General features: G+C 47.9%; 11 protein-coding genes across 11 annotated transcripts; 8 read left to right on the top strand and 3 right to left on the bottom strand.

Moving 5' to 3' along the window:
* Positions 1-165: 165 nt before the first annotated feature.
* Aud_005073 (putative pathogenesis associated protein Pep2) lies at positions 166-909 on the top strand (the record flags this gene model as incomplete). Its single annotated transcript, XM_043290007.1, has 1 exon — positions 166-909. One exon carries the CDS (start codon positions 166-168, stop codon positions 907-909), a length of 744 nt encoding a protein of 247 aa, XP_043145942.1.
* Positions 910-1,213: 304 nt separating this feature from the next.
* Positions 1,214-1,657, top strand: Aud_005072 (type II 3-dehydroquinate dehydratase; the record flags this gene model as incomplete). Its single annotated transcript, XM_043290006.1, has 1 exon — positions 1,214-1,657. The coding sequence occupies one exon, from the start codon at positions 1,214-1,216 to the stop codon at positions 1,655-1,657; it is 444 nt and encodes a 147-aa protein (XP_043145941.1).
* A 185-nt stretch (positions 1,658-1,842) lies between these two features.
* Aud_005071 (shikimate dehydrogenase family protein) lies at positions 1,843-2,694 on the bottom strand (the record flags this gene model as incomplete). The annotated part of the gene is made up of 1 exon (XM_043290005.1): positions 1,843-2,694. The coding sequence occupies one exon, from the start codon at positions 2,692-2,694 to the stop codon at positions 1,843-1,845; it is 852 nt and encodes a 283-aa protein (XP_043145940.1).
* A 1,438-nt stretch (positions 2,695-4,132) lies between these two features.
* On the top strand, positions 4,133-6,129 carry Aud_005070 (uncharacterized protein; the record flags this gene model as incomplete). The annotated part of the gene is given in 3 exon segments (XM_043290004.1): positions 4,133-4,965; positions 5,012-5,802; positions 5,822-6,129. 3 exon segments carry the CDS (start codon positions 4,133-4,135, stop codon positions 6,127-6,129), a joined length of 1,932 nt encoding a protein of 643 aa, XP_043145939.1.
* A 472-nt stretch (positions 6,130-6,601) lies between these two features.
* Positions 6,602-7,099, top strand: Aud_005069 (VOC family protein; the record flags this gene model as incomplete). The annotated part of the gene is made up of 1 exon (XM_043290003.1): positions 6,602-7,099. One exon carries the CDS (start codon positions 6,602-6,604, stop codon positions 7,097-7,099), a length of 498 nt encoding a protein of 165 aa, XP_043145938.1.
* Positions 7,100-8,674: 1,575 nt separating this feature from the next.
* On the top strand, positions 8,675-9,463 carry Aud_005068 (class I SAM-dependent methyltransferase; the record flags this gene model as incomplete). Its single annotated transcript, XM_043290002.1, has 1 exon — positions 8,675-9,463. The coding sequence occupies one exon, from the start codon at positions 8,675-8,677 to the stop codon at positions 9,461-9,463; it is 789 nt and encodes a 262-aa protein (XP_043145937.1).
* A 1,355-nt stretch (positions 9,464-10,818) lies between these two features.
* Aud_005067 (uncharacterized protein) lies at positions 10,819-11,188 on the top strand (the record flags this gene model as incomplete). Its single annotated transcript, XM_043290001.1, has 2 exons — positions 10,819-10,881; positions 10,943-11,188. 2 exons carry the CDS (start codon positions 10,819-10,821, stop codon positions 11,186-11,188), a joined length of 309 nt encoding a protein of 102 aa, XP_043145936.1.
* A 585-nt stretch (positions 11,189-11,773) lies between these two features.
* On the top strand, positions 11,774-12,106 carry Aud_005066 (uncharacterized protein; the record flags this gene model as incomplete). Its single annotated transcript, XM_043290000.1, has 2 exons — positions 11,774-11,886; positions 11,950-12,106. The coding sequence occupies 2 exons, from the start codon at positions 11,774-11,776 to the stop codon at positions 12,104-12,106; spliced, it is 270 nt and encodes an 89-aa protein (XP_043145935.1).
* Positions 12,107-12,336: 230 nt separating this feature from the next.
* Positions 12,337-12,798, bottom strand: Aud_005065 (uncharacterized protein; the record flags this gene model as incomplete). Its single annotated transcript, XM_043289999.1, has 1 exon — positions 12,337-12,798. The coding sequence occupies one exon, from the start codon at positions 12,796-12,798 to the stop codon at positions 12,337-12,339; it is 462 nt and encodes a 153-aa protein (XP_043145934.1).
* Positions 12,799-15,399: 2,601 nt separating this feature from the next.
* Aud_005064 (uncharacterized protein) lies at positions 15,400-16,015 on the top strand (the record flags this gene model as incomplete). Its single annotated transcript, XM_043289998.1, has 2 exons — positions 15,400-15,423; positions 15,593-16,015. 2 exons carry the CDS (start codon positions 15,400-15,402, stop codon positions 16,013-16,015), a joined length of 447 nt encoding a protein of 148 aa, XP_043145933.1.
* Positions 16,016-16,339: 324 nt separating this feature from the next.
* On the bottom strand, positions 16,340-16,841 carry Aud_005063 (uncharacterized protein; the record flags this gene model as incomplete). Its single annotated transcript, XM_043289997.1, has 3 exons — positions 16,340-16,618; positions 16,667-16,750; positions 16,806-16,841. 3 exons carry the CDS (start codon positions 16,839-16,841, stop codon positions 16,340-16,342), a joined length of 399 nt encoding a protein of 132 aa, XP_043145932.1.
* Position 16,842: the final 1 nt, after the last annotated feature.

Below are 16,842 nucleotides of genomic sequence, written 5' to 3'. Positions count from 1 at the left end.
GTCCGGAGATAGCATTAGCCGGCCGTGATCAGTTGTACTTCGGCTTGTGATCTTATCCATGTTGGGTTTCCCAGCAACTATTTTTGCTACTGAGCGTCTTTCTCCTTCTGAAAGCTCTCAATTTTATCCTGCAGAGTTTTTGTTAGCTAACGCTGCACCGTTATTATGCCTGATCTACACACCCTGCCCGCGGGCTCACGCCCGGAACATGCAATCCGCAATAACGGACCGTCACATCTCGCCCTCGAGCGGTATAAACTGCGGGAGCTGGCGGAGGGATGGCCGTGCTATCGTGATGCATGCGAATGGGAGAACCTGCGCTCGATTTTCCACCCGGATGCCCACATCTACACCACCTGGACAGGTCTCACCCATCACCTCCAATTCATCGAGGCTTCAAAGGCGGGAATGGATAATGGTGTATTCATTATGCATCGCGTCCATGGGAGTACAACAGACATCGACCCCAGTGGAGTGCGCGCCGTGACCAAAATGAAAGCCACCATCACACAGAGGTTCTCTGGCCTCCCCTGTGCCTCCGGTGGCACCTGTGAAGCCGATGCCGAGAGCGATTGTCGATTCATTTTCTTTTGGGAGAAAGTGGCAGACCCCGCATATCCGGAAATGGATCAACAATGGCGTGCTCGGTTTGTGAGACACTGGTACGAGAAAGACAAATTAATCGCGGTTACTGCTGGTCGTGATCCCGTGATCGACTTGGAGAAATTGCAGAAATATCCGCCAGGATACCGGCATCTGGCGTATCTACAGGAATCCACAATGGGGGTCAAAGTTCTGCTCGACCTCCCTGGGCATCGGCGAGAGGGATCCAGTGTGAATGGGCAGAAACATGACCTGTTGTATGTACAAGCCCGCGACTGGGTGGAGGGGAAGGATGTTGCCTGGTGATTGGGCTTGTGCGCGACCATAGCGTCTATTTCGGATATACAATGGTTCAAATGCAACGCCTAGAGAATGACTTTGCGTGGGTAAAACGTACCTAATCTAGTACGACATTACGGGGGTCCAATAGATAGCGTATTCGGTCATCGAAATGTAGGTTCTCCCACCCACGGTTAAATCCATAGCCTTGCATCCACTCGTGTCCGACACGAAGGGCACATGCTGGACTTGTACTTAAGTAACTATCATATTGCTTCCCGGTGCCAGCCACTACAACCATAAAAATCCATGAGATTGTCTTGAATCCACCATGCCGTCTATTCTCCTCATCAATGGACCCAACCTGAATCTCCTGGGTACCCGGGAACCCCATCTATACGGCGCCACTACCCTTCGACATGTTGAGGAGAATTCCAAAGCCGTTGCTGCAAGCTACGGAATAGACCTCGAAACATTCCAATCAAACCATGAAGGCCATATTATCGATCGAATCCACTCCGGCCGGGGTCGCGTCGATGTCATGATCATTAATGCTGGGGCATTAACACACACGAGTGTTGGTGTGCGCGACGCATTAGTTGGCGTTTGCATTCCGTTTATCGAAGTCCATATCACCAATGTACACGCGAGGGAGCCGTTTAGGCATAATAGTTATCTGTCGGACAAAGCGTCAGCAATTTTAGTCGGCCTGGGAACCTACGGATACGAAGCTGCCATTCACCATGCGGCGAGAAATTTGATTCAAAGGAGCTGAAATGGCCAAGGCCGTGGCTTTGGGTATCTGCCTGCATCTGTGTATCATAATGTTGAAGAAATCCATATACGTGCAATTCCCATAGCTGTCAACGAGTGTGGTCCGTCATCTTGGATCTTCTTCAGGTAGAAAGAAATATGTCCATAAAAACCGCGGTCTATAAGGTCTCAGCCACAATCGAAGAATTATAAGCTACTCTCTCTTCTCCTAATCTCATGGGCCACTGCTTCCCGCATGACTGCCTCCGGCGGCTCCAGGCCTGTCCAGATGCGAAACTGTTCAAATGCCTGCCTGAGGAGGACCTCCAGTCCATCGGCTGACATCCAGCCACTCTGCTTCAGAGAAAGGCTGAGCAGATTTGTAATGCGAGGCTTGTACGACATCTCAATGCATAGGCCGTGTCTTTTCTGAAACAATTCAAGAAAGGATTCAGCCGGGTAAGCCTGTCCTGGAACTGTCCCAATGATGAGGTCGGGAGTCTCCGGAAGTCGAGAAGGAAATCCCACGGGGATGACATTGCCCAAAGACAGAAAATCCTGCACGACCTTGTGTGCCGTCGCCAGAGTGCGGTTGGCAACATAGACGCGTTTAACTCCAGCCTGGATCAACGCATAGACACCAGCTCGGGCAGCGCCTCCTGCCCCAATGACAAGACCGACCGGCGTGTCGAGTGGATTTTGCATCAGATACTCGGTGACCAGGCAGTAAAGCCCGTACCAGTCGGTATTGTCACCATGGACACTTCGCTGGCCCGGCCCGTGGCTAGCAACTAGAGTATTGATAGCACCAATCGTGGCAGCGGAGTCAGAAGTCGAGTCACAAAACTCCGATACGCTCAGCTTGTAGGGCATGGTAATACTGGACCCCCCAAAGGCAGGATCCTCCATCAACGGGCGCACAGCATCCAGATCTGAGCATTCTTGGATCTTGTAATGATGAGGAAGGCCATAGTACTTGAATCCCGTGTTATGAATGACTGGGGACAGACTCTGTGATATGCCCTGGCCAATAATGTAGTATTTCTTTGGTGCAGACATCGAGGAGGCGGGGTCGAGAAAAATCTTTCTGGGATAAAGTGGACAGACTTCCTTATTCTCTGGACGATTCCTGCCATAGCGTCCTATATTATTATCATCGGTTATATTCATATCCTAGGACATGGGGAGACCGGGAACCAGTGCGGGAATCTGTAAGGGGTGATGTATTCTCCGGACATCACCATCTCTCTAAACTACACCCACCCTAATCACCACCTTGTTAAGCGGCATCAGCCCCCATCACCCGCGAGGGCTAAACACACGCCTTGCACGAAGGATTCGATCGTTTAACTATAGATCCCAATGGGGATGAGAGATACCGGAAGTCTTCCTAGTGTTTTGTACTGACTCATAAGGGCGCGCACGCGTACAGACATGTTACCCCTATCTAGGTAAATAGTCAGGAGGAGTAGGAGATAAGTAAAGTATAAGCTCTTAGTTATACTAATAAGGTTAATACTAGGTTAGAAATAGATAGGGCATAATGTTAATTTAATTTAGTACTTAATAAGAAATCTTAAGAATTCTGATGTTGAGTATTATTATTTGCTTGTTTACCGCGTTGCTTGGTGCGTCTTAATCTCCTTATTATATACGTCCCTTTTCCTTCTTCCTGTCATGCGTAGTATTATCAAATTCCACCATATCTTTGGATGACCTGCCATATTTAAGGTGGACGCACGAAACAAGCCGGAATCAGCAGCAATCTCAAGCTCTGACAGGGATGTATTGCTGTAGAGACAGACCCTAGTAAGGCCACGGTGACTATTGGATACATGAACTGGCCCGTACGTCCGAAACCATCAAATTAGCCAGCCTCACTGGTCTTCTGAAAGCCAAGAACATATCCAAAGGGACAGACTAACACTGTACTAGACTGGTTAGCCAGAGCCCCGTACTGACAGAGACTGAGAAATCCCCGTTAGCTTGCTTAGCTGCAGGACGAACTGCAAAGACAGCTCACAGCCTGGTGGGAATGCTCCTTTACCCGCTGGATGAGCATCTGTTCCGAGTGTTCACCATCGAGTGGCGAGCGAGAAGGAAGGTGGGACGAACCTAAGGATTGCTACTAATCGCAGTCTCCGATGCCAGAATAAAAAAAAAAGTTTGCTCCGTAACAATAGCGACATGGGAACCTGGCATCTGCATTTCTCTGCATGTTGAATACAGAAACTAGGAGGCTGATTAGTCTCACTCCAGTTACTATGGCTGTTAGCGCCATAGCTTTTAGCAATGCAGAGGCAAAACCTTGAATGCTTTCAGCCAGCCAATGTTTGAACAGTGCTGAAAATTGACCGTACCTGTCCCCTCCGCATCACGGAATCCTCTCGGCTTTTCCCTTTCTTCATATAGCTGCGGCACTTCTTTCAACATCGACATCATCAGAATCAGTATATCTTTCCCGTCAGTTATTGCTTCTGTTGGCCCAAATATAACCATGGGCGGCTGGTGGGACGATTTCTCCAATAACCTTGCAACTGATCTCTCACCCTTCATTACACTTTTCGGGGAGGCTCCCACAAAGCAGTATCTAATTGAATGTCTGTCACCAGTCGATGCGGTCATATTTGCGATTGCACCGTTGGGTGTCATCACCGCGGTTGTATCCGCAATCCGTGTTACCGGGCCACCATCCCTTCGAGCATTCATCGGGAGGCCACAGGAAGGAAGCGGAACGGCCGAGGCTGAGCCCTGCTCCTCCACAAGCCGGGAAGTGTGCGAGCTCTATACCAACGGAGGGGGCATAGCGCGAGTCCTGGGACACCCGAAACTCCTGGAGATCGTTCATAAGCAGCAATATTTCAAACATGAATTCATGCGTAGCATGTCCGCACCAGCAACTGCAGGGATCTACCCCTTTGAGGAATTTGTTGAATGGTCGAAGGAATGGATCGAAGAACGCAGAAGGGAAACCCATGTTGAAACCGGCACGGAGGCGCAAGAAGAACCTAATGAAGGGAAGCTGTGCTTTGCCCCGAATCCTAACCTGACATTGAATATAGGGATACGATTTTATCCGACATGGGTGTTGGTTACTATAGCTGGGGTAGGGGCTTTTCTGCAACTTGGTATTCTCATATGGGTTGCGATCGCTCGTTATCGACTTGCATGGACCCGGGGTGATTTCCAGGATTGCTATGGGGTGCCCAGGCCTTTTGAGTACTGGGATGGTCCGGTGCGCCCAACTGGTGGAAGGGAGCACGAAAGAACGCGTCTTTTCTCGAAGCTCGAGCTCGAGCGCCACATCGCGACTTTACTGGGTCCAGCCGGGTACCCAGTTCATCGGCGACCAGGTCTTTGACTCGTTCGCTTACAGTCATCCCACCAATCAATCCGATCGGTATATCACGTCTTGGAAAGACGCCGGAGTTGCGCCCAAAACTCTTGCTCTGGGAGGCGCTCTAGGCTCCACGGTCGTGGGCTTCGCATTGCAATTCCTTGGTCTCCGCGCCTGTCATTCTACGGTTGCTGTCGCCCAGCTAACCCTCACACTGCTGATGAGTATGGTACGCTCATGGCTGCGGAGCAGTCGTCTGGCTGAACGGGAAGTCTGCCTGGCCGACCAGCGGGAACTTCACGCAGGGCATGAACTGGACTGGCTCGCCCTGTACATAGGGCATATCGGCCTTCCAAGATGCCAGAGAAAGTGGATGGTTTCCCCACGGAGATCTTACCAGAATGTAGAATCCGTGACCACCAGACTCGAGAATAGCAGATTGATCCACACATATTTTGGCAACGAGAAAACAGTTGTGCTATCTGGCTTTGGGGCCGTTAAGCGGGCAGACCGGTCTCCATTCTTCAGCTCTGAATGGCACGATAAATGGAAAGTTCCAGAGACGTGGCGGTTTCGCCATCATTTCCTCACCGACCATCACTACATAAGTGACAGGCCCGGGATGGAGGAGACCGGCGCGGTATTCCTATATCGGGCCCGACTGGCGCAACTGACGAAGGATTGGGACGACCAGCTGGTCCGAGTGCGGTCTGCGGCGCCGTCGTTAGCACGAGCAATTGAAGCTACTGCTAACTTGCTTTTTACTGCCGATGACATTGTGTTGGGGGATGGATGGGATGCTCACTTTGTCATACACTGGGCGGTCCCCTGTGAAATAACCACAAATAGCGTCTGCCCGAGTTCCCACAGCACACCTGGGAATCATGTCGACAAGCCTCTTTATCTACACCCAGGAACTGTTTTCTATTTTCTTCGCCTCTATCCTGCACATGGTCCGTGACCTTGGGGGCACAACGGGCACAACCACAGAAACCGGAAAGAATGAAGTCAGAAATACAAACATCATCCAAATACAAAAGGCTTTTGTCGACAATGGCTTGGGGTCTGTTCACGATGTGATGACCTGTATCTTTCCAGCTCTGAAGCGCCAGGGCAAGCTTCCCAAGGCGCGACGAAAAGCAGACTTGGGTTCCTAGAGAATCTTAGTGGTTAGGGGACCAGTACCTCGGATTGCTTTGGAGTGTTGATAGACCACCGTTGTGGGGGGTATCTACTGTCCAGAGAATGCTAGGAGTTTTGTACATTTGATATTCGCGGTTAAGGTCCTGAAACTCAGTGAGCTGGGTTGATTGCAGGCTTCCTGATGGATAACTCTCCAACCAATTTTCTGGAGTCTTTGCATAGTACGCAGGTAGTCCTCCGGAGGCCTCCAGCACCAATCATTGCTTCACAAATCCATTTGCATGAAGGAGACAGGCAGCTCTGCAGCCTGTTGTTCTGCCTAGCGGGGTAGCCAAACAAGTCCACCTCAAATAAGTTTTCTTGGACCTCGTATCCGACGCCAGGTTTGATGTCATGAAAAAAAACCTATAAAGCAACGGTCGAAGTCCCCTCATTCCTAACCCCTACAATTCCTAAATCCTGGCCTCTAAATCTCCCATCTAGATCATGACTCTATCAAAGATAACCCCATGCCTCTGGTTCGACGGCCAAGCAGAAGAAGCCGCCAAATTCTACATCTCCATCTTCCCGAATTCAAAGATCACAGCAATCCAGCGCTACACCGAAGCCGGAAAAGAGTACCACGGTCGAGAGGCAGGCAGCGTAATGGTTGTCGAATTCGAATTGAACGGACAGACTTTTACGGGATTGAACGGTGGACCACACTTCAAATTCACCGAGGCGATCTCCTTCCAGGTCGACTGTGAGGATCAAGACGAGGTCGACCACTACTGGAACCACTTGAAAGAGGGGGGCGATGAAGCGAAACAGCAATGCGGATGGGTTGCCGATAAGTTTGGGCTTTCGTGGCAGATTATCCCGAGACGGCTGAAGGAGATGTTGAGTGATTCGGATTTGGAGCGGAAATCCCGCGTGACGAACGAGATGATGAAGATGAGGAAATTGGACGTCGCGCTTCTTGAGAAAGCTTATGAGCGGGCGTAGCTTTGTTTTTTTCCCCATGGCTATGGCTTTCTTATTTGATAGTACTTTGGAGACTGCAATTGTGAAAACACTCGGCTTAAGACATTTTCCCTGGCTGTTTACCTGTAACCTACCTCTATGGCTCCTACTGGAGATCGGAATCCTGCTTTACCAAAAATCTCGACTCACTATTCCCACCTGCCTTTGACGCAAATAACCCTGGATGAATCCACCAGCAACTTTGTGCATCAGCGAGGGCAGGTGGGGCGAGGGATATCAAATAGTACAGCCGCAAGAAAAGTAATCCAGCTTATCTGAAAAGCTGCCTATCCCTTGCCCGCATCCTCCATGTCGAGTCTTCCATGTTCCTAAGTCTGTCAGACGTCGAACCCATGTTCGACTAGACACAATGGATTAATCAAGATTAAATCAAGCCTACCTGTCTCAAGCCAAAGTCGGTTCAACATCTGCGCGTACCTAATCACTCATTCATCGCCATCAACGAGAGCGCTATACTCCGCCTCCTTCCAGCGGTCGCTCAGCAATATCCCGCCGTCGGTGATGTAGTAGTACCGAGCTCCTTGATGCCTCCCCCACCCCGGCTAAGCCCCCCATCCAGGAAACCCTAACCTGTAAGCTAAATACCGCGTGGTACAGAACCAGAAGGACAAGCAGAACGGTCGGCCAATGTCTACGATCCCGTGTGGGTGAGATACGAGTCACCTGCTAGAGGACACGTGATATTTTGTCTGAGGCATATGTCCATTAGCTGGTGTTCTAGGGGCCGCGAGTTATCTGTTAGCACAGGTGGCGCAAGGGCCAACCGTGGCTGTGAGGCCACTAAGTAGTCACATGGATGAAAGGTGTGGTATACTCTGAGAAGCTCCATATACAAAAAAATTCGTTGACAATGGGGCCGCTATCAGGTCTTCTGCACCAGTAGAATTCGCGCACCCGGTGTATTAACATCAATATTCAGAAGATTGGACTAAATTTACTTTGCTGACCACTGTTATTATTGCACAGTCAAATTGGCTTACCTTATCAGGTTTATGCAGGTGCACTGCATCTACCACAGAATATATCGAGTGAGAGACCATACTCCAGTGGTTGAGCGTATCAAGACACAGTGAGCGGGTGTTGATCAATATGACGCTCATCACTTTTGTAGTGAACCTTGGAGATTCAAAAAGGTGCCCGGACTCTTGATTCAGGCTTCAACAGTATTTCTGGTGATTTTTCGCGTGTGAGCAAAGAATATTCGAGGCTCGTCTCTAATCCTATAGACTTGCAACGGATGGCAAGCCATGATCTGTGGTCTCGAACAGCATAAGGAGCCAGCATTCCACAGTTAACCAACTGTGCAGCTACCGAAAGGGACGCTACCAGATTGTTAACTTATCAGGATGCAAAGACACATAGTAGATTGCCTCCTTACGCTATGCCTGCATGCTCATGAGACACTGGCCACACCGCTACTTGCCCCTTCTTGCCTCCTGGGTTTCTGGCTATTATATGTTGATATAATAAGGGACATATGCTCATGGTGGAAAACCGCCTGGAAAATTAAAGACGATATTTTGATATTTGCCCCCAATGACCACCACCGCACAATATGATGACCCGACCTTCTTCGCTAAATACTCCCAGTTGTCCCTAAACAGAGCCGGAGTGAAGGATATTCTGCAATGGCCTACCATAAGCCGCAACATAGGCCATGTTACCAACCAAACTGTGCTTGATCTGGGCTGCGGTTTCGGCCAGTTCTGCCGCTGGGCCTCAGAAAATGGTGCTGCCTCTGTGCATGGTATTGATGCTTCTGCAAAAATGCTGGAAAAGGCGCGGGAGCTCAACAATGCAGACAATATCACCTATGAACAAGGGGACCTCGACTTGTCCTTGAAGCATCCCAACGCGCTGAAACTCCGAGAAAATGCATATGATCTTGTTCATAGCTCCCTGGCACTCCATTATGCGGACAATATTGCAGCCACCTTCGCGGCTATCTACAAAGCTCTGAAGCCAGGAGGCCGATTTGTCTTCTCAGTGCAGCATCCTACCTTCTCAGCACCGCGGACTCCAAACTGGGGGGTGCGAAAGGATAGTGGAACGCTTTTTTGGGAGCTTGAGAGTTACGGCTCTGAAGGGCCTCGAATGATTAATTTTCTGGGCCAACCGATCCGCGCGTATCACCGTACAATGGAGACCTATATCTCTTTACTATTAGAGAATGGGTTTATGTTGGTTGACTTCAAGGAGTGCATACCTCCTCCTGGTGTATTGCCAGAGATGCATCTGGATCATGGAAAGGAGGGCCATCGTCCTTTGTTCTTGATTCTTGCTGCTAGGAAGGTTCATGTTTCTAGTTCTGACAGCAGGGGCTAGCTGTTTTGTTCTCCATCTCCGGTAATTCATACTTCTCTACAAAAAAGTGATAAATCCGAGGTTAGTTAAGGTCCCTAGAGATGATTATTGTTATGGGTTCTATAGGCCTTGTACGAACCATTGACTGACGCTCGGTAAGACGGTCTGCCTCTCGTTTGTGCTCTTCCTCTGCCTTTGGCAAAAGGACTCTACCATGCGGTGGATTATTGCCTTGCATGAGCTGATATATCCCCTATAGTATTTTACACTGTTGATATAGAAAAGAGCAATTGCCAATTATACTCCAGCCAGAAATACCACAGCTTCTCTTTCATTCTGGAGTCAACAAGTTGGAGGGTTCTTATAGATATAATGAGTTAGAAAACAAGAAACTGCGTGAAATAGATGTCCACGGCTGGAAGCAGTACTACGAACATCATTTGCCAGAGACTCATCCATCACCGGTCTGAGTGATTCTAGTCATTACCTTCAATGTAACCATTCAACTTAAGTTGAAGCAAGCCACATGATACGCAATGGAATCATCTTCTGTGCAAAGGTACTGCACCTCCATATGGTGTTTTCATCACATCGGAGGACAGAGACGGGTGGCCGTCTGACCTACTTTACGCAGACTATCGTTTACCTTGAACATGGATGATCCCTGAACAAACAAACTCTTTGATGAGTGCTCCGTTGTAGGAGGGACGCTCAGTATCATGCGCAGCTTGTACTTGCCGGGACACGAGATGGTGAGTAGCTGAACTTGGAGTAGTTGCTCGTCGAGGTGCTGGTATGGCCCCACGTGGTGGAGGTATCAATGGGAAAAGATTTAGTTTAGCCAGTTTGGGCAAATAGTCTGCTATAGTAGGGTCGTGCACTGTCTATAAGGCAGCCCAGGCGGCAAACCATAAATGATATATCATGGGAAAAGCCATGATCTGCATAAACTATGAGAAATCATCAACTCCATACAGATTATATTGTGGGTATTAGTCTGCCAATTACCAATATATTGCCTATAGCTCTGAAGGAGGGCCTGGAATGGACATGTGATTGGTAGGGAGGGAGCACTAGTCTAAAAATTAGGTTTATTGGACTTCGTAGAAATGCATTTCGTAGGTTGCTCATAAGAGCTATCACAAAAGATATAGAGTCACAAGTCACAACATTCTCCCTCTCAACTATTTATACATTGATATCACCACTACTCGGAATTGACAATTGAATCCCACTTTGTCCTTCAGTTGTTGTGTTCCAGGAAAGTTCACATCTCTAAACTGCACATCTTCAAGCAGATTCTAACCATCCTAATTCTATAGGTAGAGAGAGCAGTACTAAACATCCAGACTCAGCACCAACCACCCTCAGCAACCATGCAGTTCTCTCAGCTCCTCTCCGTTGCGCTTGCAACCTCTGTGGCTGCTCAGTCTCCTGTTGTACGTTACCCAGCATCTCACAATGGCAGAGACAGGTGGGCGTCTGACCTTCTTTACGCAGGCTATCGTTTACCCTGATCCCGAATTCGCAGGACTGGCGCAGGAAATCGTTTCTACAGACCAGTGTGTCCCCATCGATCCCAACATGACCCCTGAGGTGAAGTCCATCCAACTCGCGTCAGGCGTCGTGTGCACCACCTACTTTGACCCCGCGTGCCAGGACCCGAACCAGCACTTCGCGGACACCCAGTCCACCATCTCCGGCCCACTTGATGCGCTGTCCATCCTTTGCGAGCGGGTCAACTAGGAGGGTTAGAGCTGTGGTAATGAAGGGAATGGGTGTAGTGAGGCTTTGTTTGCAATCCTTGAACAAAGGTTAGGTCGCTTTTACAAACCAGTTAACCATTGTCTTCCTGCCTGTTTGGGACAGGGGTGGTCAAAACCCACTATCGCCTCACTTCATAGCGTTTTAGATCAATGAATTTGGCTGGACTGAAAGAGGTAAATAGTGTGTAGTAATTACTACCCGTCCGGTGTCTATATTTAGTACCTATCCAGCGTCCCTATAATATTACATCTATTATCCGCATGAAGAGACCGATTATCGACAAGAAGAAGGATATGCCTCCATCCACAACTGATTACCCCCTTGTTTTATGTGATCTCGCCTTACATCGCACCGCTGTTCAAATACCTGCCATTCGGCTGGGGGAAATGGATGCGATATGCCGTCCGTGATGGGACATGACAGCACAAGGGGACACTGCCGCGCAAGGAACTCGGCTCGGATGTGTAGTGGCTGCTGGGCCCTGGCGGGCCTCAACTATGCGTTGCCGATGCCGACCTGATCAGCGAGATCACGCACCGATGGAAAGACTTTCCAAAGCTTGTCATGTATTACACACAACTACAGCTTTTTGGCGAGAACATGCTCACAGCCAAAGGCCCGCTGTGGCAGTTCCATCAGAAGATTACGGTTCGGTCTTTCAACCCAAAGAACAACAGGTATTCGATGCGTGACTATTCGAAAAAATTCTTTTTTCTTTCAAGTTCTGACATACAGTACAGCCCTGTTTTCACCGAATCTCAGGAGCAGGCCAAAGCAATGGTCCTTCCCTGGTTCAAGGAGAGCAAGGAAAAGCGAGGGTCAGCCTCATCCGCGATAATCGTCGAAGATTTAGAGAGCTCGGTCACAAAATTGGCTCTGCACGTGTTGGTGGATTAAGATGGGGGCTGGAGGTTTGATAGCCAGGTTTGGAGCTTTCATTGCAGATAGATCAACAAAGAATACGGCACTTTCAACAGTGTGTACTTAGTAGCCTTTGCATTTGCATGACAGCATGGGAAAAACAGTGTACACCGAGGAAAAACCCATACCAAGGCATTTCATGCCTATGAGTAAACGAAAATATAACAGCATGTAAACCAGAGCCATCGCCAATAGATAACAGGCCCTCAGGCCTTGAAGTAAATGTCCATACTATCCACAACCTCTCCAGAGCCGTGACTTCTATCTCTGCCGTCCGCTCCAATCAAGTAACCAGTCCCAAGGTGGTTAAGATGGTTAACTTTGCCCTCCTTTCCACCAATCGAATAGTGGTGGCCCTTGTTTGTATCGAATTCAAAGCCATTGACATAGCCTTCACCATCTCCAGCATAGACAATCATCCTGTTTATCCTTTCATCATCCTGAAACTCAAATCCGCTGTAAAGGTTGTTGTTCTTGTGACCGATGAGGTGGCCCTGATGGTTGTCAAACCAGGTGAACTGAAATCCATTCAGAACATCGTATCCCTTATAGCTCCGTCCCCAGGCATCAATCTTCTTGATTTTATGTTCTCCATGCTCTTCATCGTAGTAGCCGCCGCCGAGTCCACCATATGGGCCGTTCTTAACTCTGCCTTGTGTAGCAGGCATGATGTATTGTGCTAGTTCTGTGTAGTACAAGGGATATGCTGGAAGGCCTTAAGATATTATATTGTCTCGAAAATGAACAACAAAAAGTCGTAGGTGCTGAGATACAAAGAGATGGTTGCTCATTTAAATACATAGATCCATGTGGAGAATATATGGCAGCTCTATCCCATAGGAAGCCTCGGAAGTGGAGTATATCACTAAATAGCATATCAGCATGTCCATCTCCCACTATTACATTAATGTGTTCGCACGGCACTGTCTGACAGAAGTATACAGTGCGTCAGAACTTAATCATTGTACTCCTGGTGATATCACAGACTCAGTTCTAGACCAGCCCAGCCCATGAGATAGAGACAAAGCTGTAAGTAAGAACCTGTTATAAGTATCTCCGAGAGCAGCTATATCTGAATGATTATTATTGCGCAGGTGACGTCTTGATTAGCTGTCGCGTTACACAAGCCCCGGGAACCAGACATGTAGGATATCCGGGGGACATTTAATAGTTATTCTATTCACGTACCACCAACATCAAGGATAATAGGTCAATGCTACTTTTATTATTTAGGTTTGGCACAAAGCTGATCATTTTGTGGGACTCGATATCTCTGGGATCAAACACCAAACCAATTGCGCCAACTGGCCGCGCCACCAGATCCCGAGGTGTGAGCATGAGCACCGCATGAGCCACATTTGACCTAGTTTCTGCCAATTCTTTCAAGCTGGTACGCATTCGTCCGGGTTTTGATATCATACCAGGGAGCCTCAGGCCTTGAAGACTATGATACTGAATCCAAAAGCAAGGGTGCCGCGCAAAATTCAAAATGGCAGTGTCGGGAGGACCCAAAGGTTAAGTTCGTTTCGTTTTGACTCATGTCCCAGACTCCCAGTAACATTTCATTGGGTTGAATTAGACTTAATCCTAGGTACTAACTTTCTTACATTCAATTACTACATAGTAAGGCAATAATGAATGGCAGTCTCGAAATACTTTTGTCTGTAGAGGGCTGGATGAATATCACGTGTTCAAACCAGATATAGTGTCATTTTCCAATAAATTATTTAACACTCAAGCCCAGTTAAAAAGATTAACAGTGCACTATAGAGTCAGGAATACCTTCTAAGTAATTTACTTAAATCTATTTGCTCAAGAGATGGAAGCATACAGCCCTCTGTGATGGGTCGCTAAAAGTTCACATTCGTGGTTTGAAGAAAGGACAGTTAATTTACTAAATTTTAATCGCCTCATGTGTTGGTTTGCTTGGCTGGGTCTATGGTCACACAATAGGGACACATGCCTTCCTTTTCAGACAAACAGAGGAACATATGTTATTTGGGACGTCCGCATGCGGCTAGTTATGACACACACATAATGTGGTTGAGAGAACCAGTCCCCGAATGATGCGAGGGTAGGGGATAAGCCAGAGGCCGCCCCGTACATGTCTCGCCAATGTCGAGGGATTCTAGCCCCCCTTTTATAATTCTACCTGAGCTATGAAGGAATGTAATATGTATATATTCATAATATCTACTAAATATCCTCTGCACACTCGTATAGACTCCTTCTACGTTATATATATATATGTTGATATTACATCCTCGCTTCCTTAGATTATTTATAGAAGTACTTAGCTAGCAGAACTTAGCACCTATTATTATAACTAAATAGATTAACTATTATTAAGATATATTGATTGCTAGATCTAGTATTTAGATAGTATTATTTCTTTATGAACTATCCATAGGATTAACTAAATCATTCTTTATGTTTTAGCTTAAAATAATACATTCCATGTTAATATACAAGGGAGGTAATTAGATTAGTTTACTTCGTAATAGTAATAAGTAAGTTACCTGTAGCGGGCAAGGCCTGCCGTATGCTTGAGCCTGTCGGCACTTGCGAGCTGCCTTACGTACCAACGACTTTTGGCTCTGGAATGGAGACTAAATCAAAGAAAATCTACTCTCACCCCAGACTATGAACTTGGTAACAATAATCTGTTGGTTGGCGCTCCTCGCCATCACATTGAGATACGTCGTCTGGTACGTGTTGATACTCCAAAAAGCACTGCACCTCAAAGGTTTGACTCCTCTGCCAAGTGTCTGGATCTACGTAGACCCCTTGTTATTCGCCCTTAGTTTATGTGATCTCACCTTACATCGCACCGCTGTTCAAATACCTGCTATTCAGCTGGGGGAATTCCCAGCGTGGCTTCTGAAGCTTTCACCCTCAGCGCATCTGCGAAGAGTCCACAAAACGCCCAACATCTTGGCAAAACATGTTCAACAGGCAGTTGACGAAGCAAGACCGGATGATTATATGCAAAAATCACCCTGGAGAAATGATCTGCTCAACAATATGATCAATAGCGATGGTATCTCCTATGGCTTAGACAATGGCGGTCTTAGCGATGAAGAAATCACATCAAATGTCTTCATATTCGCTCTTGCTGGCGACGAGACCACTGCAACTATAACATAACAGCTCTGGTCCTGTTAGCGGTGCATCCTGGACTCCAGCAAGTGATCCATGAGGTACTAGATGTGATTTGCGGAGGAAAGTTGGAAGGAGAAGGACTTGTTTATGAGTTAGATTATCCGAACATGAGACGAGGTATGGCCTTGATGGTAAGTGAATAACCATCCCATCTGCATCTGCGTAAATTTCCACTAATCTTTGCCTAGCTGGAAACCCTCCGCTTATTCCCATCGATATGCGGGTTTCCCAAATGGACAGCGACACGCGTCAGATTGCGCACTACAATGGCCAAACGTTCGATATCCCCCCAAATACCAGCATCGTGCTGGACGTGGTGGCCGTGGTGGCCGTCCACCGCAATCTTCGATACTGGGGGGCAGATGCAAATGTTTTCCGCCCTCGCGGTGGCTCATGGACGAGACGTACGAGCCACCGACGAACTCGGTCAGCCACTCAAAGTATCACTCGAATACGTTATGTCCCCGGAAGGGCGCCTTTATCGTCTTCAGCGATGGTCACCGCGATTGTCTGGGCAAAGGGTTTGGACAGGCGGAATTCTGTGCCGTGATTGCGGACATTACTGAAAGATTGCTCGATCGAGTTGGTACCGCCAGAGGGGTCTACACCATCCGAGGCCGTATGGAGCCCGATGCGCGAAAACGCATGGAAGGCTCTGGACGACAGAAGAAATATGACGAGCTTCAAAATGTACGAGAAAGTTCCTGTGCGGTTTGTTCCTAGAGGGACGGAATGGCGTCGTCGTTGATCTCATTTGTATATCTACCATATCATATATTTCGCCGAGCTTGCGTTATAGTTTGCCCTGTTTTGGGGATATTCGTTTTCATGAATAGATGCCTAGAGTGATCGTACATATATACTCATTTACGTCTGCGCGAAATCAGCTCAAATGCGAATGATATGAGAGTCAGCTCCTGAGTTATACACTAGGAGGCTTAGATGACTGTGACTAGCAGCGCATGCAGGCTGATTATCATGTAGTTAACAAGGATTCAGGTACAATCCAGTCTTAATCGCTTGTGAGAATCTCAATACGCGTGAATATCAATCAAGTTTTGGTTTCTCCAGTTTCTGCGCCTTCGTATCATCAACATCACTATGCTGATGAAGAGGACTCTCTGTCATTTTCAGGCTTGAAAACGCCTTGTCGCGAATATCCTTGTTAGCATCTTCATCGGCATTACTAGAGCTAGGAACTGGGGCGTAGGGATGCGAAACGCTGCCCCGCTGAGGATGGGCTCGGCCAGTATGGATTGCCCCGACATCAGTTTCTCGGTCAGCTGTGGAAAGGGCAAAATCTCCAGAGTCAAAGTATTTTCGTTCCTTTCACGCGTCAGACAAGACGGTTGCTTTATATCTCGATAAACGTACCTTGGCCTGCTGGTCAAGTAATCTCCCTCTTTGAGGAAGCCTTCCATAGGCGCGAAGGAGACCTTCGTAGTCCTTGGAGGCTGGCTAGAATATATTAGCTTAGCGAGTAAACTATAGATATAGTGTATATGGGGCTTACCCCGGAATTTGATTGTCTCTTCTGCTCTGGCTCCATA

This window comes from Aspergillus udagawae (genome assembly GCF_001078395.1).
Source record: "Aspergillus udagawae IFM 46973 DNA, scaffold_3, whole genome shotgun sequence".
Classification (NCBI taxonomy): domain Eukaryota; kingdom Fungi; phylum Ascomycota; class Eurotiomycetes; order Eurotiales; family Aspergillaceae; genus Aspergillus; species Aspergillus udagawae.
This window is presented reverse-complemented; position numbering and strand designations above follow the sequence as displayed.